The 27,178-nt window shown below is 45.7% G+C and overlaps 2 protein-coding genes across 12 annotated transcripts in view; one reads left to right on the forward strand and one right to left on the reverse strand.

The window, feature by feature from the left end:
* LOC133372589 (Golgi integral membrane protein 4-like) overlaps window positions 1-2,497 on the reverse strand; it is a 39,085-nt gene extending 36,588 nt beyond the window's left edge. For all 4 annotated transcript variants that reach the window (XM_061601403.1, XM_061601401.1, XM_061601399.1 and 1 more), the window contains exons 1-2: window positions 2,245-2,497; window positions 1,342-1,961 (exon numbers count right to left, since the gene is read on the reverse strand). In XM_061601403.1, the coding sequence (XP_061457387.1) occupies window positions 1,342-1,528 (187 nt within the window). In that variant the 5' untranslated portion in view covers window positions 1,529-1,961; window positions 2,245-2,497. The remainder of the gene's footprint in view (window positions 1-1,341; window positions 1,962-2,244) is intronic.
* A 7,139-nt stretch (window positions 2,498-9,636) lies between these two features.
* MIB2 (MIB E3 ubiquitin protein ligase 2) overlaps window positions 9,637-27,178 on the forward strand; it is a 57,091-nt gene continuing 39,549 nt past the window's right edge. The window contains exons 1-3 of one of the 8 annotated variants that reach the window (XM_061600827.1): window positions 13,182-13,350; window positions 21,987-23,069; window positions 24,245-24,379. The gene's annotated coding sequence lies outside the window, so the exon portion shown is untranslated. Of the gene's footprint in view, window positions 9,727-13,181; window positions 13,351-21,986; window positions 23,070-23,123; window positions 23,140-24,244; window positions 24,380-27,178 lie in introns of those variants that run through there. The other 7 variants (XM_061600829.1, XM_061600828.1, XM_061600834.1 and 4 more) reach the window with 7 other exon arrangements.

The following is a 27,178-nucleotide window of genomic DNA, read 5'->3' on the forward strand; positions in this document are numbered from 1 at the left end:
CTAGCTGACGACAACATTTGTTAACATCAGAACATTGGTGGTGGGAGATGTATTGTGGACAGCATGCCTCTTAACCCCAACTCCTCAGTAGGGGCCTGCAGGATTCATGATTACTTGTCTCTCTCCAGTTCAAGTTCACAGTGATAAATCTAGCTTTTAAGACTTTTTTACAAAAGATGGGTGTGGTGTGCTGATAGCATTCATGATGAAGTGTTTCCCTGTGTCAAATATAGCTTGCAATATACTACAAACAGACCCTTGATTTTTATACAAACTGATCTGGCTGCTATCAGACTCTGTGATATTTTATACTAATACTTAAAATAAATCTTAACACAGGAAAATCTCAAAGGTTTCAGGCAGACAAAATTTATTGCCATCACTTGCTACCCGGTGCTTCTAATCGGAGAGGCCGGGGACTGAACAGATCCCCCATGCGCGTGAAAACAGGGGCTCTACAACCAAGTAAGGATGGGCCGCTCTGTCCATTCCGGTTCCCCCCACTTCTCATTTTTCTAATTTTAAATTCAGCTCTACAACATTTCGGCAGCAATTTGCAAATTTCTTCTTTTAAAAAAAAGACCTCATGAAAATGCATCAGCATTTCAGCGCATGTTTCTCCAGATGAACGGATTTCATTCGTTCTGACTAGCGTGCATATTTTGGCCAAGCCGTTTCCCCTCACGCGATGCATTTTTCTATGTTATTTTTCACTAATATGTGCACCTTCAGGCACATGTCTTGAACATTTTTGTAAACATTGTTTGCGTGGACAGCTGCATCGCAAAGATTTGGAGAAGAGCAAAACTTGAAGGGTGGCCGTGCGTCTGTTCTCACACTGTTTTGGAAAGTGCAAATTAGGAAGGTTCACCCCTAATCATGAACGGAATCGAACTTCACCCCTGAACCAAGTCTTGCTCAAAAGTGCCTAGCTCTAGAGGCACCTTGGCTGGCTTCAGAGTTAGAGAAGGACCTTTGGCCAGATTCAGCAAGATGTACACTCTTAGGAAATGTGGGCAGGATATCTGTCAGTGGTGGCTGGTGACCATTTGGGACTGGTAGGGCGGAAGGCAAGGAGCCCCACAGTAGATCCAGCCGGAGCCAATGACAGCCCTAGCCAGCTCACTCTAGTTTTGCCCCCATCTTCCTACAGGCTGTGTTCTACTAACGAGGAGAAAGCTGACCGCCAATGCCACCCCCTGGGCTGGTTGTAAGGAGCAGGCAGGCGAGGCCTGGCTGAGATTGATGGGGCACTGCCCCTTGTGCCCAGAGGAGACACCCACCCTCTGGGTGTTCCATGCAGAAACATGCAACCACAAAAGAAGCAAGAGAACCTCTCACCTTGCAGCTGGGCGGAAAGCACCTCCTGTTGCTGCTTGTATTTCAAAGCCAAAGCTTCGGCGGACTTCACCTTCTGCTGGAGGTGGTTGTACAGATAACCTCCCGATGCCAGGCAAGCCATGGCTACAAGGCAAAACCCCATTTGCAAAAGGCCCTTTTGCCTCCTCGTGCACATCCCAGTCCCCATTCCTCGAGCTTTCAGGCAACAAGGGTTTTTATTTCCTTTTTCTTTGCTGCTATACCATCCGGTTCAGATTTTGGGACCCAACGCTAACAACTCCCACTCTCTGGATGACCAATGCGTTACCAATTATTTTATTTTTTTTGAAAAATATTTAAATTCTCCTAGATGGAGGATCCTTTCTTCATTGCTTCTCTTTACCGGACCAGGCTGGCTTTGCAATCCTCATAGTCTGCGTCGGTGAAAAAAGACAAAATAGGGGACCAGCTTTCCTCTCCAAGTAGAAACCTTTGAAGTTGAAGCTCACACAAAAACTACCAACAGATTACACCTTTTCATTCCAGATGGTCTCCACTCCTTTTGCGGGTTTTTTTCTTGCATCCAGATGTGTTTGGGAAGCAGGAGAAAACTTTGTTTTAAAAACTTCCTTTTCCTCGTGCTGCAGAAGAGGAGGGGGTGAGGAGGATTTAAAGCAGAAAAGAAGTATCATAATATATCTATATCTATCTATCTAAAAGTTTCTACAGGCTTGGAGGAGTTTTCAGGCTTTAAGCAATTTCCTCCCCAGTATATACAAACACACACACACACATGGGTGATAAGTTTATTATTATAAGACACCCCTTTCCCATAAAACTTATAACAATCTCCAACAGAGAGAGGAAACAGCCGGATCCCAAGGGAAGCGTGAAATTGACTAAGGCACTGACTAGGAAACTGACCACAGGATTTGGAGGCGGCTGCAACAATATTAAAACCCTGCCTGCTGCGGTCCTCCGGAATCTCCCTCTCTCTCTCGTGTGTCCGCCACCCACATCTCCCGGTGCAACCAAGTCGAGACGAGGGTGGGAAGAAACGGCTGGGACGGCGGAGAGAGGAAGCATTTGGCGTTTGGGAAAGAGGTTGGTGGAAGGAGGATGGGGAGCTGGGCGGAGCTGAACTAGGAAAGGGAAGGGGTGGGGTGGGAGCATGGGGGGAAGAAAGGGGGCTGGGCGATTAGGGGGAGGGGCGGGGAGGAGCCGCAGGAACGCCAAAATAGCAAAGCCCGTCAATGCGCGGGATTTCCACGGAGGAGGAAGGTGCTTGCGTCGCAAAGAGGAAGGGAGGCGTCTTCTTAAGGGTGCAACGCCTGGGCACGCTTGCTGGGGAGTCAACCCCACGGAAGCCGGTGGGACTTGCCTCTGAGATCGGATGCCCTGGTGCAGTTCGGAGGAGGGGTGTAGTCGTTTTGGGTCGGTGACTTAGACCCCTTACTTTTTTGCAAGCAGGGTCCCTAGGTATCCAGCCTCCTACCAGCCAGTCAGCATGAAAGAGGAGTGCCTGAGCCACTGAAAAAAAACTGTCTAACCCACTTCTTTGCCCTTTCCTGCCGATTGGAGCCGATCAGAGTGAAAGGAGGCGAGTGAGCCATTGAGAAGACTCTTCTCAGTAGCTAACACGCTCCCCTGTCGTGCTGATTGGCTCCTAGGGAGGTCTCTTGTGGTGGGAGAAGGCACAAGGGGGAAGGACTGAGGAGCCTCGCAGCCACGCCCCCTACCCCTCTTTTCCTCCTCTTCCTTGCTCTCCCTGCGGTTTGGGGAGTCCACACTGCACTGCAACAGATGCCCCTAGCAGCATGAAAGGGGAGGGGAGGCTGTGTGTTGGCTCCTGTGGAGAGTCTCCTCAGCGGCTGCCTCATCTCCTTTCATTCTGATTGGCTCCAACCAGCACAAATGGTCAGGAACACCTATCAGTGGCTGACAAGCTTTGTTTTCATGGTGATTGGCTTCTATATAGGGCAGCATTTCCTAACCAGTGTGCCTCCAGATGTTGTTGGACCACAATTCCCATCTTTCCTGACCATTGGCAATGCTGGCTGAGGCTGATGGGACTCTTGCCTTCAAGCTCCTGGCATGACATGGCAGCATAATCATAAGAAGTCAATAATGCGCAAAATGCCGTCGACACATTGTTGTTGTTATGACCACACACAAGTCCTGAGAATCGGAGTGGGCAGCCAGATTGTAAGCATCAATTTGCAGGGCACATCTTCTTCTGGTGTGTGTCGTTCCCCCACCCCTGCAGCTCTGGGTCTTTGTGACAGCAACGTTTTTAAAAAGGCCATTTCACTTTGCAGTGGAATCGATACTGATGCAGGCCCGAAGCTAGCCTCTCTGCAAAAAAAATACAATAGAAATAAATAGGGATCAATATTTCAGAATGATTATGCAGTAGGTTTGAACTGGCTTATTTATAGCCAGACTGTTGTATTTTTTCTTTTCTTTTCAGGGTCTGTCAAAGCCAGAAGATAAGAGTGTTTCTCTGTGAGATGGACATTCCTGACCCATCTGGCAGGAGCCAACTTGCCACTCTGCTTAATGAGCTATCAGCAGAGATCTAAAAGGCTATTTGGACCACCTATTTTCCTATGAATAGCGTGGAGCGGCTGCAATGCAAGATCCATCTAATCCAGAGATCCATTTCCAACAGGTCTATCAGGCTACATCTGCACCATGCAGTTAAAGCGCTATTATACCACTTTAAACAGTCCTGGCTTCCCACCCCCACCCCAAAGAATCCTGGGAACTGTAGTTTGCTAAGGGTGCTGAGAGTTCTTTGGAAACTCCTGTTCCCCTCGGAGAGCGACAGATCCCAGAATGTTTTAACAATCAATCACTCTTCCCAGGGAACTCTGGGAATGGTGTAGGGGTCTCCTAACTACTCTTGGCTGGTTCAGGGGAACCCTAAAATTTGAAGTACAAAAAGTGTTTCTTTTTGGGGGGTGGAGATGCCCAGTCAGTTTCTAATCATATCCTAAGGAAGCATGCACACCATACATTTAGATCACATGATTTCCCCCCAAAGAATCCTGGGAACTATAGTTTGCTAAGGGTGCTGGGAAATGAATAGAGAATATTTTTTTAGGTGGTAGGAACTGTAGCTCCGTGAGGGATAAACGACCGTTTCCAGGATTCTTTGGGGGAATACATCTGCTTTAAATGTGCTTTATAACTATGGCCACACAACATAAATGCAGATTTAAAGAACATTTTCCTCCAAAGAATCTGGGGGACTGTCTGTAAGGGATAAACTATAGTTCCCAGGATTCTTTGAAGGAAGCCATGTGCTTTAAATGTATGGTGTGTACGCAGCCAATATTTTACTGTCTGTAGAAGAGTGAGGCCCAAGGTTTTCTGGCAAAAATGACTGCCCTCATCTCATTGTATTTAGAAGTTACTCTATAGGAAAGGTGCTTCCCTCAACTTTTAAACTCCAGTTTAATTTTGGGATAATTTGGTCAACACAGAATGTGTGCCTTTCTTCCTCAAGAACCATTGTTCTCTGAGCCGATGTTTTTGACATACTCGCAGAAGGAATAGGAATTTGTATTCTCAGCACTGATGTGTGGTTATCTGACATAGTGTGTGTATTACGAAAAGCTGCTGAAACTTTAGAGACTCCATTCAGTTTGCATTTAAAGGTAAATTTTTAAGACATGGTTTGGCAGATCTGTAAATGTCGGTTTCTGCCCTTTTCTCATTTTTCCATCTTAAATTTAGTTCCACGCATTTCCATGTCAGTTTGCAGATTTATGCATTTTTTAAGTCCCCGTGAAAATTCCTCAGCATGTACATTTTTCCTAATAGCTGCATTTTTGTGTGCAATGTTGCCTAATATGCACATTGCTGCAAAACAATCTCCCCTAACCTAATGCATTTTTGTATGTTTAATGTATGCATTTTTATGCACGCTTGACTCCAGTGTATGCATTGTTGGATACATGACTTGGCTAACTGCACTTCAAAATTCAGAGAAGGCAACGTCTGAAGGATGTCTGTGTTTCAGTTCGCATATTGTTTTGGAAAATGCAAACTGGGTAGATTTGGTGGAGGCTGACCCATTATAGGGCAGATAGGGTGCCACCTCACCAAACTGCCTCAACCAGCCTCCACCTGCCTGCCTTGTTACTTACAACCAGTCCAGGGTGAGGCACTGCCTGTCTGCTTCCCCCGCCCCTTATTCTCAGCGTTGCCCCTTGTAGAACTCAGCAGGGAGGAGGATGGGGGTAAAACCAGGATTAGATGGCTCTGCCTGACATTGGCTCTGGCTCCACCTATTGCTTGGGCTTCCTGCCTCCGGCCCCACCAATGTCATTAAGCACCAACCACCACTGGGTAGCTTTATCTTTACATGCAAACGGAATTGCTTGTTTCCTCTGTCCTTATGTGCAGGACCAGGACCATGAAAAGAAGTTGGCAACCTGAGCAAGGACAGGGGCTGAGGGTGCTGGGCAGAGACATTTTAAGGGCACGGGATTTTTACTGGAGACAAGTAGTTATGCCATGGCAAAGCATGCTCAACACCACCTGTTCCTCCTGCTGCTTAAAAAAAAAATGCCAGCAGAGGTTCATTCCGAGTCATCAAACAAAAATCCGCTTCTCTCCTAAGATATGCAGAGGCACGCGCCCCCGGCTCTATAACCCAGCATAGACACCATGCTTTTTTGTTAGTGCCAGGGAAAATCCCCAGCTCCCAACGGTAATAAAGAACCCATTTGACAAAAACAACTGCAGAGTGGGAGAACGGGCTTCTTGCAGGGGCTGCAAACCTGTGTCATCTCGTTGGAGGGGGCGAGCGGGTGGATGGCATGCTTTCACACTGCTGAGGCCCACAAACCCCTGCAGGGTGTGGGGCACTGCTGACCCCATCCACTCTGGAGCCTGTGGGCTCTGGCACTTCTGAGGAGGACATAAGCAAAGCCTGGTTGCTGGATTAGGCCAAGGGCCCATCTAAGTCCAGCCTCCTGGTCTCACAGTGACCGATCAGATGGCTCCCGGAAGTCCACAGGTAGGGTGTGAAGACAACAGCCCTCCCTCTCTGTTACTGATAAGAGCATCAGAAGAGCCTGGCTGCTGGATCAGGCCAGTGGCCCATCTAAGTCCAGCCTCCTGGTCTCACAGTGGCCAACCAGATGCCCCAATGGGAAGCCCCCAAGCGGGACCCGGGTGCAAGAGCAGCCCTTCCCACTTGCGATTCCCAGCAGCTGGTATTCAAAGGCATACTGCCTCCGACAGCAGAAGCTGAACCCAGCCTTTGTGGCTAGTAGCCATTAGTAGCCTTTCAGGGTTGTCCACGCCCTGCCTTTAAAGCACAGGGCTTCCCCCAAAGACTCCCAGGGGCTGTAGTTTGTTATGGGTGCTCAGGTTTGTAGCTCTGTAAGGAGTGAAGTGCAATTCACAGGATTCTCTGGGGGGAGCCACGTGCTTGAAATGTACGGTGTACACAAAGCTGCGCTGTTTGCGGTGGATATGACCTATTCTTAGCCGTAGTATTTACTGAATTTCTTTCCTACCCTTCTTCCCGAAGGAGTCCAGGGTGGCAAACCACAAGGCAGTAAAACAATGAAATTACAAATAAAATAAGGTGTTTTCAAAAAAAAATCTGTGGAATGCTCTCCCCAGGGAGACACGTACTTGTCAGTCTTTCGGTGCCAAGCAAAGACCGTTTTGCTTACCCAGGCATATTGAATGGCTATGTTTAGCCTTTATTAGAGTTTTTGAAGTGTTCACTGCGGCTTCTCAGTTTTGCTAATTTGTTATGGATGTTGACGTTTTTGTACCGGATGCAAAAGGGGGCAGGGCTCCTGCAACTTTAATATTTATTTATTTATTTATTTATTTATTATTTGATTTATATCCCGCCCTTCCTCCCAGCAGGAGCCCAGGGCGGCAAACAGAAGCGCTAAAAACACTTGAAAACATCATAAAAACAAACCTTAAAATACATCAGATGCTCAGTTCCCAGGATTCTGTTTTGGAGGTAGGTGGGAAATGTGTGCTTTAAATGTATGGTGTATATGCAGCCAAAGAAGGGACAGGGAGGCATCACCTTCAAGGTCCTGCTTATCAGCTTCCCAAGGGCACGTAGCTGTCCTCTAGCCAAAGGAATCCCTGAAAGCGAATGGAAAACCTCCACGTTCAGAAGGCAGTGTGGGTCTCTCAGCATCAAGGGCTGGGGAACCAATCGCAGCGTGGGCTTCTCGGAAGCGCTAGGCCACAGAATGCATGGGTAGATTATGTATTTATTATTTTATTGACTGGTTGATTGATTGTGTGCGTATCTCCTTTCCACCAAGGAGCTCATGGTTCTCCCCCTCCTCATTTCATCCCCACAACAACCCTGTGAGGTAGGTTAGGCTGAGAGGCCAAGAATGGCTCCTGCAAGCTTCATGGCTGAGTGGGGATTTGCACCCCGGCCTCCCAGGTCCTCGTCCGATGCTCTTAACCCTTATAACCTCTTATTCCTTGGTCGGCACCTGCAAGGCTGCTGTTCTGCTTTTACCGGCGACGATTCTGTCATTTGTCTCTCCCGAGCAGCTTGAAAAATAAAAAATAAAAAATGAGGCAATAAACCCAATTATGTGTTTGGCAAATATTTACACTTCGGCTTGACAAATGAGGCCGTTAGCTTGCAAGCGCTCCGTGCGACAGAAAGAACATTTTCCTCCCTCCCCTCCCCTTGCTACCAGTTCCCCAGACGGCGATAAACCGAAGGAGTGTTTCCCCCCCTCCCACAACCCTGGATCAGGGTGATTCTCATCCAGTCTTATGATATAAACTCGGCCTTTGCTTGGTCTTGGCTGGTATTTGTTTAGGCCTTCGTCAGGGGCTGTACATAAAATAGCAAGGACACACAATATTAATTTGCATATAACATACAATCATACATAACATAAAAAATCTGTTTTTAAAAAATCTTTTCACTTACAGCAACTGGTGTGAAATATCCTTCTGGGAGCAGAAATGCTTGCACTAGTGCAACCACCACAGAGAAGAGGGTCCTATGGCCCCCCAAATAGCCAATTTGAATATGGAATCCTTTGAAAAAGATGTTACTGTGGCCTCAAGTCCTTTTTCTGAACAGCTTGTGTGTTGGTGGAGGTTTATAGATGATGTGTTTCTGATTTGGAGGGGATCAGTTGAACGTCTTTGCAATTATGTTGAATGGGTAAACAGCAGGAGTGCCAACATCCAATTTGATTTCCAGCATAGTTTGGAAGAAATCAATTTTCTGGATTTATTAATTAGGAAACAAGGAGAATGTTTGTGCACTTATATATAAAGGAAGCCCACAGACGGAAACACTTATCTAAGATTTGACAGCTCCCATCCTAAACCACTAAGACAAAACTTACCATACAGTCAGTTTTTAAGGATTAAACGTAATTGTTCTTCTGAAAGGGATTTTTTACAGCAATCCCACATTTTGAAAAATCATTTATACAAGAGGGGTTATCCTAAGAGTATTGTTGAGGATAACTTTAAGGAAGTTTCCGTTATAGAATGCACTGAGCTTTTGCAACCAACGATACAGAAAGATTCTGATCGTTTAAATTGCAATTTGGCTTTTGATCATGTCGCTAATAAATTACAAAGCAGCATCAAAAGGCATTGGCATGTTATACGACATATTCCTGGATGTCATGAACAACCTATGATTTCCTTTAAGAGAACCAGGAATTTGAGGGATATTTTGATTAGAAGTGAATTTAGGGACAATACTCATCCTATTCCAAACACCTTGCCAGGCACTAGTGCACCTATGGGTCATCATCCCTGTGGGCATTGTGCCTATTGTAGATTCACGGGCAAGATTACAGAGTTTGTGAATCCCATCAATCATAAAAAATATACTCTGAATCATTTTTCCCACACCTAACACTGCCAATGTTGTTTATGCAATTCAGTGCAGTTGTAAGTAATTTTACACAGGTCAAACAACCAGGATTGTCAAAAGACGTATAGGGGACCACCTCAGCAACATCAAAAATAAGAAATCTGGGGACCCCTTAGTGGGGCGTTTTAGTAGATGTCATCACTCTGTTGCCGACTTTAAATTCTGGTTTCTAGAAAAAGTAAGTGGGGAGAAAAGTCATGTTATACTAAGGAGAGAAATAGCTTGGATTCTGGATCTAAAAATGCTGACCCCTGGTGGACTCAATGAGGAGTTAGAATTTCTTCCTCTCTTGTGAATTTTTAAAAATATCCAGGATCCCTTCCACATTCTTTTCCCTCAGTTGTTTGTAATCATCCAATCTTCTAGTGAGTACACTGGTATCGTGACCCCTGGGAAGGTATATATGAGCACGCCTAGTGAATTCTTCCTTGTGGTGGTTGTACTAGTGCAAGCGTCTGCTCACAGAAGGATATTTCACACCAGCTGTTGTAAGTGAAAAGATTTTTTAAATACAGATTTATTATGTTATGTATGATTTTATTTTGTATGCATACTAATGTAGTGTGTCCTTGCTATTTTATTTACAGCCCCTGACGAAGGCCCAAACATATACCGGATGAAACGCGTTGGGCTTTTGTTAAAAATAAAATATTTTTTCTAGCATCTTGGGGTACCCCCCTTTCTTTTCTGTTTCTTGGTTTTTGGATGCTAGCCACTTTTCACTGTTGAGCATTCCAAGGGCCAGTCAGAGAAGCCTGGAGGGCCGCATTTGACTTCCGGGCCTGAAGTTCCTTATTCCTGGTGCATATGCACGAGGTGAAGCCAAAAGAAGCCGGTGCTCTTCTGCAGAGCGCATTTGGCAAGGGCAAGGTTGCCAATTCTTTTTAACTGGCCCGGCTCCTGTGCCTTTAATGATCTCTCTATTTCAAACACCCACTAAGCGGGTAAAGATTTTTCTGATGAATGGCATGAAAATGTCACCTAGTCAGTTTATGTTTCTTGGGCTGTTATTAAAAGCACTTCAGCAGGTCCAGTAAAAGAACTGGCAACCCTTGGCAGCTTCAGATGGGGGGGTTAGAAATTAGATTCAGTTTGCTTTTAAAGGTGAACTTTCCCAATCTGCACTTTCTGAAGCAATGCAATAACTGAACCACAGCCGCCCTTTGAATTTAAACTTCTCCGAATCTTGCCATGTAGTCCTCCAGCCGTGTACAAAAATGCATCTATTGCAATAACATGTGCGTATAAAAAGCATATACGAGTGAAAATAATATTCAAAAGGGCATTCTGTTAGGGGAGATTGCTCTGCCAAAAATGCGTAGATGAGGCCAGATTGCACAGGAGCCGTGTGTAGAGCAGGAGAACTTCAGAACTGGATCAGGCCGGTGGCCCATGTAGTCCAGCAGCCTGTTCTCACAGTGGCCAACCAGGTGCCTGGGGGAAGCCCGCAAGCAGGACCCGAGTGCAAGAACACTCTCCCCTCCTGAGGCTTCCGGCAACTGGTTTTCAGAAGCATGCTGCCTCTGACTAGGGTGGCAGAGCACAGCCATCATGGCTAGTAGCCATTGATAGCCCTGTCCTCCATGAATTTGTCTAATCTTCTTTTAAAGCCATCCAAGCTGGTGGCCATTACCGCGTCTTGTGGGAGCAAATTCCATAGTTTAACTATGCGCTGAGTACAGAAGTACTTCCTTTTGTCTGTCCTGAATCTTCCAACATTCAGCTTCTTTGAATGCCCACGAGTTCTACTGTTATGAGAGAGGGAGAAAAACTTTTCTCTATCCACTTTCTCAGTGCCATGCATAATTTCATACACTTCTATCATGTCTCCTCTGACCAGCCTTTTCTCTAAACTATAAAGCCCCAAATGCTGCAACCTTTCCTCATAAGGGACTCGCTCCATCCCCTTGATCATTCTGGTTGCCCTCTTCTGAACCTTTTCCAACTCTATAATATCCTTTTTGAGATGAGGCAACCAGAACTGTACACAGTATTCCAAATGCGGCCGCACCATAGATTTATACAACGGCATTATGATATCGGCTGTTTTATTTTCAATACCTTTCCTAATTATCGCTAGCATGGAATTTGCCTTTTTCACAGCTGCCGCACGCTGGGTCGACATTTTCATCATGCTGTCCACTACAACTCCGAGGTCTCTCTCCTGGTCGGTCACCGCCAGTTCAGACCCCATGAGCGTATATGTGAAATTCAGATTTTTTTGCTCTAATATGCATGATTTTACACTTGTTTATATTGAATTGCATTTGCCATTTTTCTGCCCATTCACTCAGTTTGGAGAGGTCTTTTTGGAGCTCCTCGCAATCCCTTTATGTTTTAACAACCCTGAACAATTTAGTATCATCAGCAAACTTGGCCACTTGAGTGCTCACTCCTAGTGCTAGGTCATTAATGAACAAGTTGAAAAGTACAGGTCCCAATACCGATCCTTGAGGGACTCCACTTTCTACAGCCTCCATTGGGAGAACTGTCCATTTATTCCTACTCTCTGCTTTCTGCTTCTTAACCAATTCTTTATCCACAAGAGGACCTCTCCTCTTATTCCATGACTGCTAAGCTTCCTCAGAAGTCTTTGGTGAGGTACCTTGTCGAAAGCTTTTTGAAAGTCTAAGTACACTATGTCCACTGGATCACCTCTATCTATATGCTTGTTGACACTCTCAAAGAATTCTAATAGGTTACTGAGACAGGACTTTCCCTTGCAGAAGCCATGCTGGCTCTGCTTCAGCAAGGCTTATTCTTCAATGTGCTTAGTTAATCTAGCTTTAATCATACTTTCTACCAGTTTTCCAGGGACAGAAGTTAAGCTAACTGGCCTGTAATTTCCGGGATCCCCCCTGGATCCCTTTTTGAAGATTGGCGTTACATTTGCCACTTTCCAGTCCTCAGGCACGGAGGAGGACCTGAGGGACAAGTTACATATTTTAGTTAGCAGATCAGTAATTTCACATTTGAGTAACTCTCAGGTGGATGCCATCTGGGCCCGATGATTTGTCAGTTTTTATATTGTCGATTAAGCCTAGAACTTCCTCTCTCGTTACCACTATTTGTCTTAGTTCCTCAGAATCCCTTCCTGCAAATGTTAGTTCAGGTTCAGGGATCTGCCCTATATCTTCCATTGTGAAGACAGATGCAAAGAATTCATTTAGCTTCTCTGCAATCTCCTTATTGATCTTTAGTACACCTTTGACTCCCTTATCATCCAAGGGTCCAATCGCCTCCCTAGATGGCCTCCTGCTTTGAATGTATTTATAGAATTTTTTGTTGTTGGTTTTTATGTTCTTAGCAATGTGCTCCTCAAATTCTTTTTTAGCATCCCTTATTGTCTTCTTGCATTTCTTTTGCCAGAGTTTGTGTTCCTTTTTATTTTCCTCATTCGGACAAGACTTCCATTTTCTGAAGGAAGACTTTTTGCCTTGACTGTTTGTTTGTTTGTTAAAATAAAACAAAAAAATCACAAACTGATGGAGAAACGCAGAGAACTGAAGATGGGGGGGGGATGAGAAACTGAGAGAAACCAAAAGATTCGCCTCTCCTTACTTCAGATACACACTCAGCACCTCTAGAGCTTTTTGGGGGGGGGGATGCAATGCTGTGGGTGAAATTCAAAACACCAAAGAGCCGCGAGATGGCGCTTCTCCTTGGCCAGTCCCAAATATTTCCACACCACCACCAAGGAGAGTGGATGGGGAGGGGGTTTTTGGAAACAAAAGAGTTTTTAAAAAAGGAAAGAAGAAAACTCCCCTGCGCTGGTTCATGCCAGCAGCCAGAGCGTGGCGCGGTGCATGCTGGGAAATGAAGTCTTTGCTCCGGAGTGTAGAAGCTTAGGAAAGGGGCAGAGCAACTACCTTTCCCGGAGGCCTTTGCGCCCTCAGGCTGCCATTGGGACACCCCAAAGACCCAGGGAAAGGGGTGCGTTGTGCAGGGCTTTCTGGTGCTCGTTTTTGAGCTTGCTGCAAATAGGAACAGGAAGCTCAAAAGGGGGGGGGAGAAGAGAGAGAGCAAGAGCAGAAGCTGTTGAACCCAAAAGGAAGCTAGTAACAGCTGGGAGGAAAAGAGAGGGGAGCAGATCTCCGGAGAGAAACTTTGCAGTAAGTTTGAATTCTGGGGGAGAAGATTTTGCAAGGGTTGCTTGTAGCTGCCGGGGAAGGCGGGGGTGGCCAAATGACCAACGATAAACAACTTGCTCTGCTCCTGTGCTGCTTTTTTTTTTAAAGCTTGATATGCCAAAAAAAACCAGAAACAAAAAAACACCCCAAATTTCTCTGGCATAGAGAAAAGGGCATAACTAACGATGACTGGGCTTGCCCTGTAAAAAAAAAAAAACACGCACAGTTGCAGGAGGGCAAGTGCATCAGTTGGCAACTCCACTGTTGGGGAGCTACCAGCCGCGTTGGGTAGGGGGCTGTTGGTCTCTCTCTCTCCTCGCACCCCCCCCCCGACTGCAAATATTTAAAGCACCTGAATGGATGGGAAAATAGGCTTAATGGTGGGTTGGGGATGTATGAGGGAGAGAGGGGAAGTCTTTTGGAAGAAGAAGTGAGGTCTAAATTAATTATTTTGGGGGGGTTCAAAGATTGGTTGAGGTGGTGGCTGTGGCCCCCAGTCAAAGTGCATCTTCAAAAGACATAGATATTGGTGGTGGTTTTAGGGGGGGCGTAGAGTGGTCATGAAGCGAGGCATTGCCGTAGCATGCATGAGACCTTTCCTTCAAGTCCCAGAATCTTTTCTTCTCTGCATGAAATCCCCCCCCCAAAGAAACCCCACAATCTCTTCCCCAAAGACCTGGGTTTAGAAATCTGCCTGCACGGAGGCATTGGGATGGGGGGAGTGTATAGGCCTTTTAACTTGGTACGCCTTCCACGCCTGATTTTTTAAAATTTATTTATTATTTGATTTATATTCCGCCCTTCCTCCCAGCAGGAAACCAGGGCAGCAAACAGAAGCACTAAAAACACGTGAAAACATCGTAAAAACAGACTTTAAAATACATTAAAGCAAAACATCTTTAAAAACATATTTTTAAAGAAGCTTTCAAAAGATCTTTTAAAAGAAAAAGATTGACAACATTTTTTTTTAAAGAAGGTTTAAAAACATATTCAAAAGCAATTCCAACACAGACGCAGACTGGGATAAGATCTCAACATAAAAGGCTAGTTGAAAGAGGCTTGTTGATGTAGTCCCATCGGTGGATTTTCTGTTGGTTTTGCCTGTTTTCTCCTCACTGGCATTGGGATTTGTGTTGCAAAGATTAGGATGCTTTGAGGGATTGTGTGGATCTGGAGATGAGTTTCCTCATTCCCATTTGCTCTCTTGTGAGTGATGGGCAGTGTTGAGGAAGTCTATGCAATCCTTAAAAGGCACTTAACAGTCTAATTCTAACTGTGTTTACTTGGAAGTAAGTCCTGTTGGATTCAATGGGACTTTACTGCCAGATAAGTGGAGTTAGGTTGTTAACTTTATGAGGTAATGGAACTGGATGTTATTGCTTGACTGATTTCCACAGGTGTGTTTGTATTTAGTTCTCTGTTTGTTGAAAAGTATCTACAAGCTGCATAATATTTTTAAAATCTCCCAAGTGTGTTTCGACATAAAAGCAATAACACCATTGTGAGAAAGATACAACCTAAAAGCCAGTAAAATGATAGCATCAAAGCATATAAAACAAATAAAAATGGGAATTTAAGGGAAGCAACTAATCTTGTTGTTTTTATTACTTTATTTCATTTATTAATCACTTTCCATGAAGCTTCCTGGAGTAGTTAACAATACAAAAACATTGACCATAAAAACATATATTTAAAAACAATTTCAATAGTGATACAGACTGAGATCTTTTTTAAAAAAAAATCACTTAAAAGGCTTGTTGGAATGGGACATTTAGTGTGGATTGTTGCCCTCATACATTCCTTTTTGAGTGTTTTTCGATAGCTAAGGGACTAGAAAAAATATGTATGAGTTGAAAAGAATGATAATACAGTATTGTATATTATCTAGGGCTTCTACAGAGTGAAATCAGCAAAAAGAGAGATCCTTGCCCCAAGGACCTTACAATCTAAGTTAGGGGTTCCCAAGCGGTGGCCTGTGGAACACCAGTGGTCCAAGAGCTTCATTCAGTGCTCCGTGGTGTGTCTGTACTAAATATCCATATCTACTTTTCATTGTATTTTCAACGTTGCTTTCATTTCTTAGATTGCATTTTTTGTGTGGGTTAACAGTGTGAATTCCATGGAATGCAAATTGTGATAGGATAAAATAAAAATACGAGACGTAAAAGAAGCAAATTGCCCCCTCCCAAACAATTAAATGTTGCACACCATATAGCACAACTCAGGGCAGTTGCTACAACAGACAGAAAAATCATGATGTTGTCCTCCAAGACCCTCAGCAGTTTTCAAGTTGTCTGTGTGTGTGTCGCGGGGGAGAGTCTGGGGGCCACTGATCTAAGTTTTAGAATCTGGGGGAGAGCAAAATAGCTTCCAGGGGTGCTTGTGAGGGAAAAATGAAGGTGACTGGCTGAACATGAGCAAATGGTGTTTAGACAGTATTACACTAAAAGCACTCTGAAACATCTTTAAAAACAGACTTTGTTTGTAACGTGCCTTCAAGTCGATTTCGACTTATGGTGACCCTATGAATCAGGAACCTCCAATAGCATCTGTCGTGGACCACCCTGTTCAGATCTTGTAAGTTCAAGTCCGTGGCTTCCTTTATGGAGTCAATCCAGCTCTTCAGTGGGTCTACTCTGAGTAGGACTTAGTTGGGTCAAAACCAACATTACTACATTTATATCCTACTTTGGGGCAATCCAAGGAGCTCAAGGTGGTATTTATTTTCCACCCTCCCCCTTTTTATCCTCACAACAACAATCCTGTGAGGTAGGTTGAACTGGGCCCAGTGAGCTTCATGGCTGAGCAGGGATTTGAACCTTCCCAAACAATTAAATGTTGCACACCATATAGCACAACTCAGGGCAGTTGCTACAACAGACAGAAAAATCATGATGTTGTCCTCCAAGACCCTCAGCAGTTTTCAAGTTGTCTGTGTGTGTGTCGCGGGGGAGAGTCTGGGGGCCACTGATCTAAGTTTTAGAATCTGGGGGAGAGCAAAATAGCTTCCAGGGGTGCTTGTGAGGGAAAAATGAAGGTGACTGGCTGAACATGAGCAAATGGTGTTTAGACAGTATTACACTAAAAGCACTCTGAAACATCTTTAAAAACAGACTTTGTTTGTAACGTGCCTTCAAGTCGATTTCGACTTATGGTGACCCTATGAATCAGGAACCTCCAATAGCATCTGTCATGGACCACCCTGTTCAGATCTTGTAAGTTCAAGTCCGTGGCTTCCTTTATGGAGTCAATCCAGCTCTTCAGTGGGTCTACTCTGAGTAGGACTTAGTTGGGTCAAAACCAACATTACTACATTTATATCCTACTTTGGGGCAATCCAAGGAGCTCAAGGTGGTATTTATTTTCCACCCTCCCCCTTTTTATCCTCACAACAACAATCCTGTGAGGTAGGTTGAACTGGGCCCAGTGAGCTTCATGGCTGAGCAGGGATTTGAACCTTCCTCTCCCTGGTCCTAATTGGACACTCTTAACCACTACATCCCACTGGGTTTGAAGTTTGAATCGGAGGTGAAAGAATATTTAGCATTTTCATCATGGGCATGTCTGAGTTCCAGTGGCGCTACTGAGTATATCTGTGCGCTGTGGTTGCCCTGCTGTTTCCTCTGGGAAGCTTTTGCCCTTTACTTTGTTTTCTTGAGGTCTGGACCCATGAGACGCCTTTGTAACAAAACAATTATGAAGTTCGGGGCCAATGGTGCAAAATGTGAATCCGTGGGGCACCCTGCATTCTTAACCACGGGCCTGGCTCAGTTGTTTTAGTGGCACAATCCTGGGGATGGTGCCTCTGAGAGTAAAGTACACAGGGGTTGAAGATTTATTAAATCAGCAAATGGATGTTTTAAGGAGTCGAGTGCGCTGACACGTTTAAAACAGAAAAACGATCTTCCCTTTGTCTCCCCCCATCCTTTGTAAAGGGGATGTGTTCGTATCCCAGAGTAAAAGTTCAGGCTTGATAACAGCTTCGTTGCAGATTTGGTTTCTTTCCAAAAGCTCTGAGGCTTGACCTAAAACAGCATTGTCCCTCTGCTTGTTTTGAGGCTGTCAGCTGCTGTTCGTATGACAGACAGGAAGAACTGAGGCAGGGTGCTGGTGCCAAGAGTCCAGCTTCCTGAAAATCTTGGCTTTAGTTTAAAAAACAAGTTTCTAGCCCTTACTGTTCCAAAGATGTGCTTGGGAAGTGGGTGGGTGGTGCCTGCTGAGCCCCCAGGGCAGAGGGATGGCCAGAGAACACTTCATCTGCTGACAGGCCACAAAGGCTGTTTCCTCAGACTCCACATTGCCGTCTGCCTCACACTGTGGCAAGCGTGTGGAGAAGAAAGAATGCAAGCTAGTAAAAATTGAAGTGCAAAGGTGTGCAAAACAAAGGCTTTGCAACCTTAGAAAATCGGGAATTTAGGAACGGCGAGGGAGGCTGCGTCATCTCTGTGCTGTAGGGTCGAGTTAGCGAGTGGTGCTTTCTGAAGTTGTGGTCAGTGAGAGGAAGCAAGCATACCCCTGCGTTGACTTTGTATTGGAGGGATACTCTCCTGATTGCCTGGAGGTGACTTTTTACTCGCCATAGGTGACCAGGCCAGTGGCTAATTGCAACGCTGGGTGGCAAAGCCTAGACGGAGGCTGTTTTGTGGAGGGGGAGTGTTGTGCAGCCATGCTACCTGCCCAGTCCTATCCATTTATGGAAATTATTTCTGTAACGTGAGCTGGTGAAGACAACTTGGCTTTAAAAGGCAGAACAGGGGTGTGGAATCCTTTTCTGCCTGAGGGCTGCACTCTCTTCTGGGCACCCTTCCAGGGGCCACATGCCAGTGGTGAGTGGGGTCAAAGTGGGCAGAGCAACAAAAATAAGCATTTACCTGTTGGACAGTAGGCTGGTTTCTACACATGCAGTCCTCTCTATCATCCATCTAGGCAAGCGAGAGGCATTGTTAGAGGTCAAGGATGCATTCCGACCCGACACTCGAGGAAGGGAGCAATGAGGGGGTGTGGCTTGGGGAGAGGGGATGTGGCCTGGGAAAAGTTCAGAGGGCCAGCAGAGAGACGTGGAGGGCCTCATTCAGCCTCTGGGCCCGAGGTTCCCCCTCCCTGTGGCACATCCTCAGAAGGAGCCAGAGGCATGGGGGTTGACGAATGGATACGCTTAAACGGAAAGGGGTAAAGTTGCAGGGCAGCGATGCCTGGAGAGGATGCACTTTCTCTTCGGCTGCCTGCGGCGAGCCTTCAGGAGAAAAGGGATGCAGTGACTGTGAAAGACCGTCCCTGCTTGGGACTGCTAGAGATCTTTAAAGAGCATCCATTATTCAGAGGATTCTCCAGTGCCATAGAACATTAGATACCCTATATATATATTTCCAAGTTTCCATGTGAATCTAGGCCTCTGTTTCTATTGCAGAGATGGGAAGGTGGAATTGGGGTGTAAGGTTTGTGTGGGTTGGCTGGGTTTTCTTAAGAACCTAGGAAGAGTTCCTGCTGGGTCAGGCTGAAGGCCCGTCTAGTCCCGCACAGTGTCCAACCAGATGCCCCTGTGGCAGGGGTTCCCAAACTGTGGCCCGTGGGCCACCAGTGGGCCACAAGCTTCATCCAGGTGGGCCACGGCGTGCCCACATTAAATGTTCATATTGATTTTAATTGGCCTTATCAGGAGGAGCTGCAGGCTGAGTCGTGCTGCTGCAGGGATGAGACTGTGCTGGGACCATCAAGGGGCAAGCATTTCCACCTGCCTTGCCCCCCACCCCTGCTCTTAGTGACATTTGTTTGGGGACTGTCCTTTACCAGGAAGATGAATGTTTTTGGTTTGCTGTTCCTGTTTTTTTAGCTTTTCCATTATTGTTAGTTTTTATTGTTAGTCTCTTAATGTTTTGATGTTTGCATGTTCTGCTTTGTACGTCGCTTAGAGTGGCTGACAATTCAGCCAGATAAGCGACTAATAAGTCAAATAAATAAAAAAAATAAATTTTTAATTGTGTTTCATGGCATTTGTGCTATGTATGTTTATTGCTTCTTCGGGTTATTTCGTTGTGTTTTGTGGAATTCAAAGTGTAATGCTATAATATGCAATATTAAAAACGTGAAAGAGGCAATAAAAATACAATTCAAAATCATACATGCATCCAGCACAGCGCCTTACAGTCGCTGCAACAGGCAGAAGAATCATGATGTGGTTCGCCAAGACTCTCAGCCGCTTTTGAGTGGTCCACGGGGAAAAAACGCTGGGGAACTGCGTTCCTGTGGCAAGCCCTCAAGTGGGACCTGAGTGCAAAAGCAGCTCTCCCACTTTGAGATTCCTAGCAACTGGTATTCAGAGCAGGAGTGTAGTCATCTGGGGTCGTGGGGTGGGCGGGACCCCTTGCTTTTGGGGGAGCAGGGTCCCTATGTCTCCAGCATCCTATGAGCCAATCAACATGAAAGGGGAGACTGTTAGCCACTGAGAAGAGTCTTCTAACATGCTTCCTTGTCCTTTCCTGCTGATTAGAGCCGAGTGAAAGGAGGCAAGTCATCCATTGAGAAGACTCTTCTCAGCAGCAAACACTTTCTCCTTTCATACTTATTGGCTGCTAGGGATGTCTGTTGTCGTGGGAGAAGGTGTTAACAAGGATCTCATTCTCAACCTAGCAGCAAAATAGGGGGGGCGTGGCTGTGACTAATGTGAAGGGACCCTGCACTTCTGAATTTGCCACTACACTACTGATTCAGAGATGCGCTGACTTTGAAAATGGAGGTTGAACATAGCCATCATGACTAGCAGCCACTGATAGCCTTCTCCTTCCTGGATGTGTCTCAGCATATTTTGAAGCCATCCAGACTTTGCTGCCTCTTGTGGGAGTGAAGCCCATAGCTTAAGCCAGGTGTGGGGACGCTTTGGCCCTCCAGATCTTGTTCAATTACTACTCCCATCATCCCCAGCCATTATGCTGCCTTAGACAGTTGGTTTACTGAGCTCAGTATTATCTACACGGACTGGCAAAGGCTTGAAAGGGTTTCAAGCAGGGGACATTTCCATTTCTACCTGCAAATGCCAGGGATTGAACCTGGAACCTTCCTCATGCAAAACTGATGCTCTACCATTGAGCGATGGCCCTTTGCCTTTATTTTATTTTATTATTTTTTATTTATTTATGTAGTAAACTTACATCCCGTCCTTCCTCCTAGAAAGGGGCCCAGGACAGCAGACAAAACCACGAAAAACGTCTTTAAAATATCTTAAAGCAAAACATCTTTAAAAACACCTTGAAATATATTTTGAGAGAAATATCTAAAACATATTTGAAAAAAATCGAGAAACAATTCCAACACAGATGCAGACTATTTGTTGTGAAATATTAAACCATTGTTCGATGCGTATTTTTTCTTAATATTATACTTGACGAAAATATCATTAGCAGCACGCCATCATTATGCATGTCTCAAATTATGGTTGTTTGTTTGTTTATTATTTGATTTATATCCCGCCCTTTCTCCCAGTAGGAGCCCAGGGCAGCACCATTCCCAGGTTTCTTGTGGGAGGGGCATGACAAGTGGGATAAAAATGATTGAAATACTGTATATGGAGTGGATGGGGCCTTAAGAAAAATACAAACGCAAAATTTCCAAAAGGCTACGTATTTATTCATTGTATTTATATCCCACCTTTTCTCCAAGGAGCTCAAGGTGGCGTACATATTTTCCCCCCCTCATTTCATCCACATAACAACCCTGTGAGGTAGGTTATGGTGAGAGGCAGTGAGCAGCCCAACATCACCCAGTTGAGCTTCATGGCTGAATGGAGATTTGAACCCAGGTCTCCTAGGTTCTATTCCAACACTCTAACCACTACACCACCACTACATCTACTAAGAGGAGAAATGCTCTGTATGTACTCAAGTTATTCTCATCTCTCTCTATATATATCTATATAGATATAGATATAAGAATCTTCCTCTTTCAACAAGCCTTTTCAGTAGATACCTTATCCCAGTCTGCATCTGTGTTGGAATTGCTTTTTAAGATTTTTTAAAGCGTTTTTAAAAAACTGTTTTTAAAGCTTTTTTTGTTTTAATATATTTTAAAGTCTGTTTTTATGATGTTTTCAAGTGTTTGTAGTGCTTTTGTTTGCCGCCCTGGGCTCCTGCTGGGAGGAAGGGTGGGATATAAATCAAATAAATAAATACATAAATTCTTTCATACTATCACTTTTATAGGCCTCTTTCTGGGAAGCAGATGGGAGGATCTAATGTGAAAGGGGCATGGCCAAAGGGAGATGGGTGGAGTTATAAGGCAGGGCCCCACTTGCCAGCTTGATTCCTCCTCTTAGCACTGCTCAAAAATGCAAGCTGTTGGGTGAATGAGAGGACTCACTCGGCTCTGTGGAGGGGAAGTCAAGCCTGGAAATTCAGGCTCTTCCGTCTATGGTCTTTGAAGTCAGCTGTGGGAGCTGGCCTTGGCGTGAGATCCGGGAGGAGAGATTAGTGGGAGGAGCTTCCTTTCTCCCCTCCCACCTGCCTTGTTGCGGGGGTGTGTGTCTTGTTTAGTCGTCTCCTTTGCACAGTGGAGGCTGGACTCTCTGTGCATGTGGGTTGTTTTTTTGAAGTGCAAGTCACCACTGTGTTATTTCGCCTGTCATTCAGCTCCAAAAAAAGGAGGCGTCTGTACGCTGCGTTAAAAAAAGAAAAGAAAGCCTTCCCCCCTTTGGAGAGTGAGGAGAGAGCGGTTTGCGTGTTGTTGTTTTTTCTCCCACTTGCAATCGCAGAACTGATCTTGGCTGGGCTTAGCGCACCCCCCTTGCCTCCTCCCGGTGACTCTTCTCTTCCTGCCGTGCATCACCAGCAAAGCGGAGGAAGGGGAGCTTTTTTGACAGGTGCAGGGATCCAGAGGAAAGCGGGTGGCAGCGTCTGCTTGCTCGTGCCAGTGACCAGTCGGGAGCCGCTCAGTGGGACCAGCCGCAGCAAGTGAGAAAGGGGTCGTTTATCTGTAAAATTGCATTGATTTCCCCAAAGACTGAGACGGTGGGGGGTTCGTTATTTCTCTCTCTTTATATCTCACGGCACCTTGGAGCGTAGCCCGCAAGTCTGGCGGCTCTTGATGCGTCCCCAGGGAAATAATCCGATTGTGAGGGACTGAACTCCAACAGCAGCTGCTGATCTGTCTTGGGAGACCTCGAAACTGCCACTTCTGGACCTCGAAACCACCATCTCTCCCCCCACCATCCTCACATTCTGTTGCACCTTGCTTGCCTGTGAGCTTCCAGAAGAACACTCTGGTACCCAAACGGCGGTATAAACAAAACAATCTGGGGATCCAGTTTCCCACCCTCGAGATACTTTGAAATTGCATCTTCTCTCTCTCTTTTTTTTCAAAGGAGCGCAAATCTTTCCTCCCCCTGTTTGTTTGTGTGTTGGATGTGGGCCTCTTAAAGGAAACTGTTGTTTGTTTTTCTGCCTTCATTTGTTCCCATCTTATCCTGCACTGTTGCTGTTCCACACCTGGAAGGATTTTGGGGCGATTCTGTTTGAAGGATCGGGAGCCAAACGGACATGCTGTGAATGGGAACTTTACCGCTCCTTCCTTGGGCACAAATTGCTGGGCCGTTGGAGAGACAGACCATAGAGAGGATTGCCAAACTATCGTTGGACCATCATCTGGGGAGACCATTTTAATATAGGCACTGTTGCAGAGGGGCTTCTACTTTCCTACTGACAGATAAACTTCCAGTAGGTTTTGCTTTGCCTTTTTCCTAGGATTCTTCGAAGAGATTTCCTAGGTGGTCGCATAGGCGAGGACGTATGTATGTCATAATTCCATGGGAGCTTAAAGGGGGGAGTGCATTCAGCATATAATACATTCCTGCGGTGGTTGTGGTATTGTTGTTATTATTATTATTATTATTATTAGATTTATGACCAACCCTTCACCAGAAAGTCCCAGGGCAGGTCACGATAATATAAAATACAATATTAAAAGCAGTTTCGAACAAATTTCATTCGCAACTAGAGAGGGTCCTAAAATAAATATATCTCAAGGTGTCAAAGGTGAAGAACCTCAGCTTTCCTTTTCTAAAATAAATAAATAAAACAAACCCAAGTTTCTAGTCCTTATTGTCACAAAGATGTGCGATGCCAGGTGTCATCTTGAAAGCAAGGAATGCTGCTGAATGTGGGTTGTATCTAACTAAATTATACTCCGAACAGACCAATGGAAATGAATGGACTGAAGTTAATCATGGCCATTGTTTTAATGGGTCTACTCTAGTACAACCCTATATATATTTTTCTTGGTTCACGGGTGGGGGTTCACGCCATGCACACCTTCTTCTCTCCCTCCTCCCCCCCCCCGGTGTGCATTGTGGCCAGCAAAACAAACATTAACTATGCAGAGAGCCTAGGGTGCTGCCTTATCCCAAATTAGGCCTCTGGTCTATCTAGCTCACTATTGCCTACACTGGCTGGAAGCGGCTCTTCAGGGTTTTAGGCACATCTCCAGAGAATGTTCCCCATTTGAAACCCTGGAGAGCCGCTGCCAATCAGTGTAGCCAATACTGAGCTAGATGGACCAACGCTCTGAATCATTAGAAGGCACAATTCCTGTGTTTCCTAATTATTTGGAGAAATGTTCTCTGTTGCTAATCTCCACCTTTGCCCTTTTGATTTTGTGACTACGCATTTCATGGCTGCTTGGCTGCAATCAAAATGTTGTTGCTGTTGACCGATCACTTTTTCATTCCAGTACTGAGTAAGCGAGGCCTGGCTCTCGATAAGTTTATCTTGCTGGGTGTTATCGACAGTGTTCCTTTTATAGGTCAGCTTGGTTTCCGAATTTGTTTCTCAGTCTTGGTTTTCTCTCTCTTTTTTTCTCTTGTTGGGCTCTGCCATCATTTGGCAACTGCAAGGCGCCTTGTCACCCATTGAAGATCAATACTTCTCGTCGCTGAGCTCACATCTAGCTCATTCTTTTGCAACAGCTGTCTAGGGGAGGATAAGGACCTCGGGCCCTGGCCCACCTGTGGCCCTGCCGGCCTCTCCAGGTAACCCTCCAGGCTCTCCCCAGGCCACACCCCCTCCTAAGCTACACCCCTTCCCCACTCGCTGCCCTCCTCCAGTGTTTTTGCCTAGCTGAGATGTTTTTCTGGAGTTCTGATAACGCCTCTTGTTTGTTGGGATGGAGGATAGATCAAGGTGTCTTATGTCATGTGTAGAAGTGAGCCTCCTGTACAAGGATTAAGGATCGGTGTGTTGAGCTAGGACTTTGGAGCCCTGGGTTCAACTCTCCACTCATTCATGAAGCTCGGTGGGTGACTGTGGGCCAGTCACTGTCTCTCAGCCTAGTCTACCTCACATGGTTGTCGTGAGGATAAAACGAGGAGGGAGAGAACCATGGACACCGCCTTGAGCTCTCAGAGGAAAGGCAGATTATTGTTGTCATTATTAGTATCATTATTATGATTTTCCACTTTTGCTTCTGGCCCTGCCCATCACTGACCAGCAGTCCTCTGGAGGTTGCCAAGAAGGGCATGCGACCCGGGCTGAAAAGAGGTTCCTCACTCTTCCTCTAGGGCAGCCTTTCCCAACCTTTGGGTCTCCAGATTTTGCTGGACTACAATTCCCATCAGCCCCCACCAGCATGGCCATCCTTGCCGGGGCTGATGGGAGTTGTAGTTCGATGACATCTGACTCTTTCTTGGCTCCAGGCTAGAAGCCAAGAGGAATCTGGGTACCTTGCAGGACACTTGTGCTCAGCCTAGCCTTCCTCTCAGGGTTGTTGTGAGCATTAAATCTGGGCAGTTAGGGGTCAAGAAGCACATACGTTACCTTGGAGAATAGGCAAGATACACCTTCAATCATTTTTATGCTGCTCCCCAGGGAGTCTCACCTAGCACCGAAAATATAAATACCTTGTTTTTATTTCTCCCTAGCATTTGGTCTGCGGTGGAAAATGCTTTTAATTGCTGGTGCTTCTTCTTCTGCTTATTTTATTGATGCTCTTGGTTGTTGGGATTTAACGTGCAAGATGCTCCGAAAACATGCGCTCTTTTCCCCACCCCCTCTTTTTACATTGAAGGGTGGGACATGAATGGATACAATAAATGAAAAATGCGGAGAGAAGATTGTCCCCTGCAACCCTGTGTGCTGCATCTCGGAATATTTGCAAGATGTGGAGAAAGCTGTTAAGGGAAACCCTTCCACTCTCATAATGCTAGGACTTGAGGCCATCCGAAGAAGCTGATTGCTGGAAGAAAGTCCTTCACGCAGCGCATAGTTAAACTCTGGAATTGGCTCCTACAAGAGGCTCTGACTACCAGTAGCTGGGAATCACAACTAGGGAGAATGCGCTTGTGGGCTTCCCACAGGGGCATCTGGTTGGCCACTGTGAGAACAGGATGCGGGATAAGATGGACCGCTGGCCTGATCTAGCAGGGCGATTCTTATATGCAGGAGACAGTTGGAAGTGTACAAAATGGGAATCTTCAGAAAAGGCGAAGAGGAGAGAGACCTAGGCTTGATGCACAATGGTCTCTTAAACCCATAACCTTGTCAGACATGGGCAGCTTCAGGATGTGAAAGTCTCAGGCTGCTGCTCAGCTGGTACAGCGCGTTTCTGGCTACTGTGAGGACAGGATGTTGGACTAGATCTGGGCCGTTGGCATGATCCAGTGGCAGGGCTCTTCTGATGTTCCTTGATAAGGCCATTCAACCATAAATCGACTCTCTGTTCCCCCATAGCCCACCAATCATGCATACGATAACTGCTTAGTAAAGATTGCGCAGGGGGTTGGACTTGATGGCCTTATAGACCCCATCCAACTCTACTATTCTATGATTCTATGATTCTCCCCGTCCCAGACGGTTGAGCTGGTTCTGCTGGAAAAGCTGGGCGTACTCTCTTTGACCAGCTGCTCTAAAAAGTTCTAAAATCTGCATTTATACCCCGGTTGGAGGCAGCTTCTGAATACCAGTTGCTGGAGACCACAAGAGGGGTGAATGCTCTTGCGTTCAAGTCCTGCTTGTGGGTTTCCCATAGGAGCACCTGGGTGTACTCCGCAAGGGCAGGATGTGGCACTGTGATGGGCCTCTGGCCTGGTCCCACAGGGCTCTTAAGAGGTATCATAAGAACATCATGCTAGAACCTGGAGCCATCCAATGAAGCTGAGAGTTGGAAGATTTTGGTCAGACAAAGAAGAAAGTGCATCTTCACATAGCGCATAGTAAAGCGTGGGATTAAGTGGTTAAGGTGTTGGACTGTGACCTGGGACACCAGGGTTTGAATCCCCACACAGCCATGAAGCTCCCTGGGTGGCCTTGGGCCAGTCACTGCCTCTCAGCCTCAGAGGAAGGCAATGGAAAAACCCCTCTGAATACAGCTTACCATGAAATCCCTATTCGTGGGGTCATCATAAGTCAGGATCGACGTGAAGGCAGTCCATTTCCATTATTTATTTATTAAATTTAGATCCCGCCCTTCCTCCTAGAAGGAGCCCAGGACGGCAAGACTTGCTGAGCATTAAATCTTTGGCGTGAGAGCCAAGCGCCCACTTCTGAACCTTTCAAGGCCCAGGTGCTCTGTGACATGATGGGAAAGAATTGTTGTTTTTCTTTTTCTCTGTTGATGTCTAAATGCCAACTGCCTCTGAACACCCAATTCAGAACTTCCCTTCCAGTGTGTGGGAAGTTTTTAAAATGCTGTATATTGCTTATGTCGCTATTTTGAATTGCAAATGTTGACTTGCTTATTTTTAGTTCCTTTCAGACATCATGAACCTCTTTGTCCAAATATGATGTCTGGGTTACATATCTGCTCTTGACTTTTTTTTTTTAACTTTCTAATC

The sequence above is a fragment of the Rhineura floridana genome, chromosome 18, assembly GCF_030035675.1.
Source record: "Rhineura floridana isolate rRhiFlo1 chromosome 18, rRhiFlo1.hap2, whole genome shotgun sequence".
Lineage (NCBI taxonomy): Eukaryota > Metazoa > Chordata > Lepidosauria > Squamata > Rhineuridae > Rhineura > Rhineura floridana.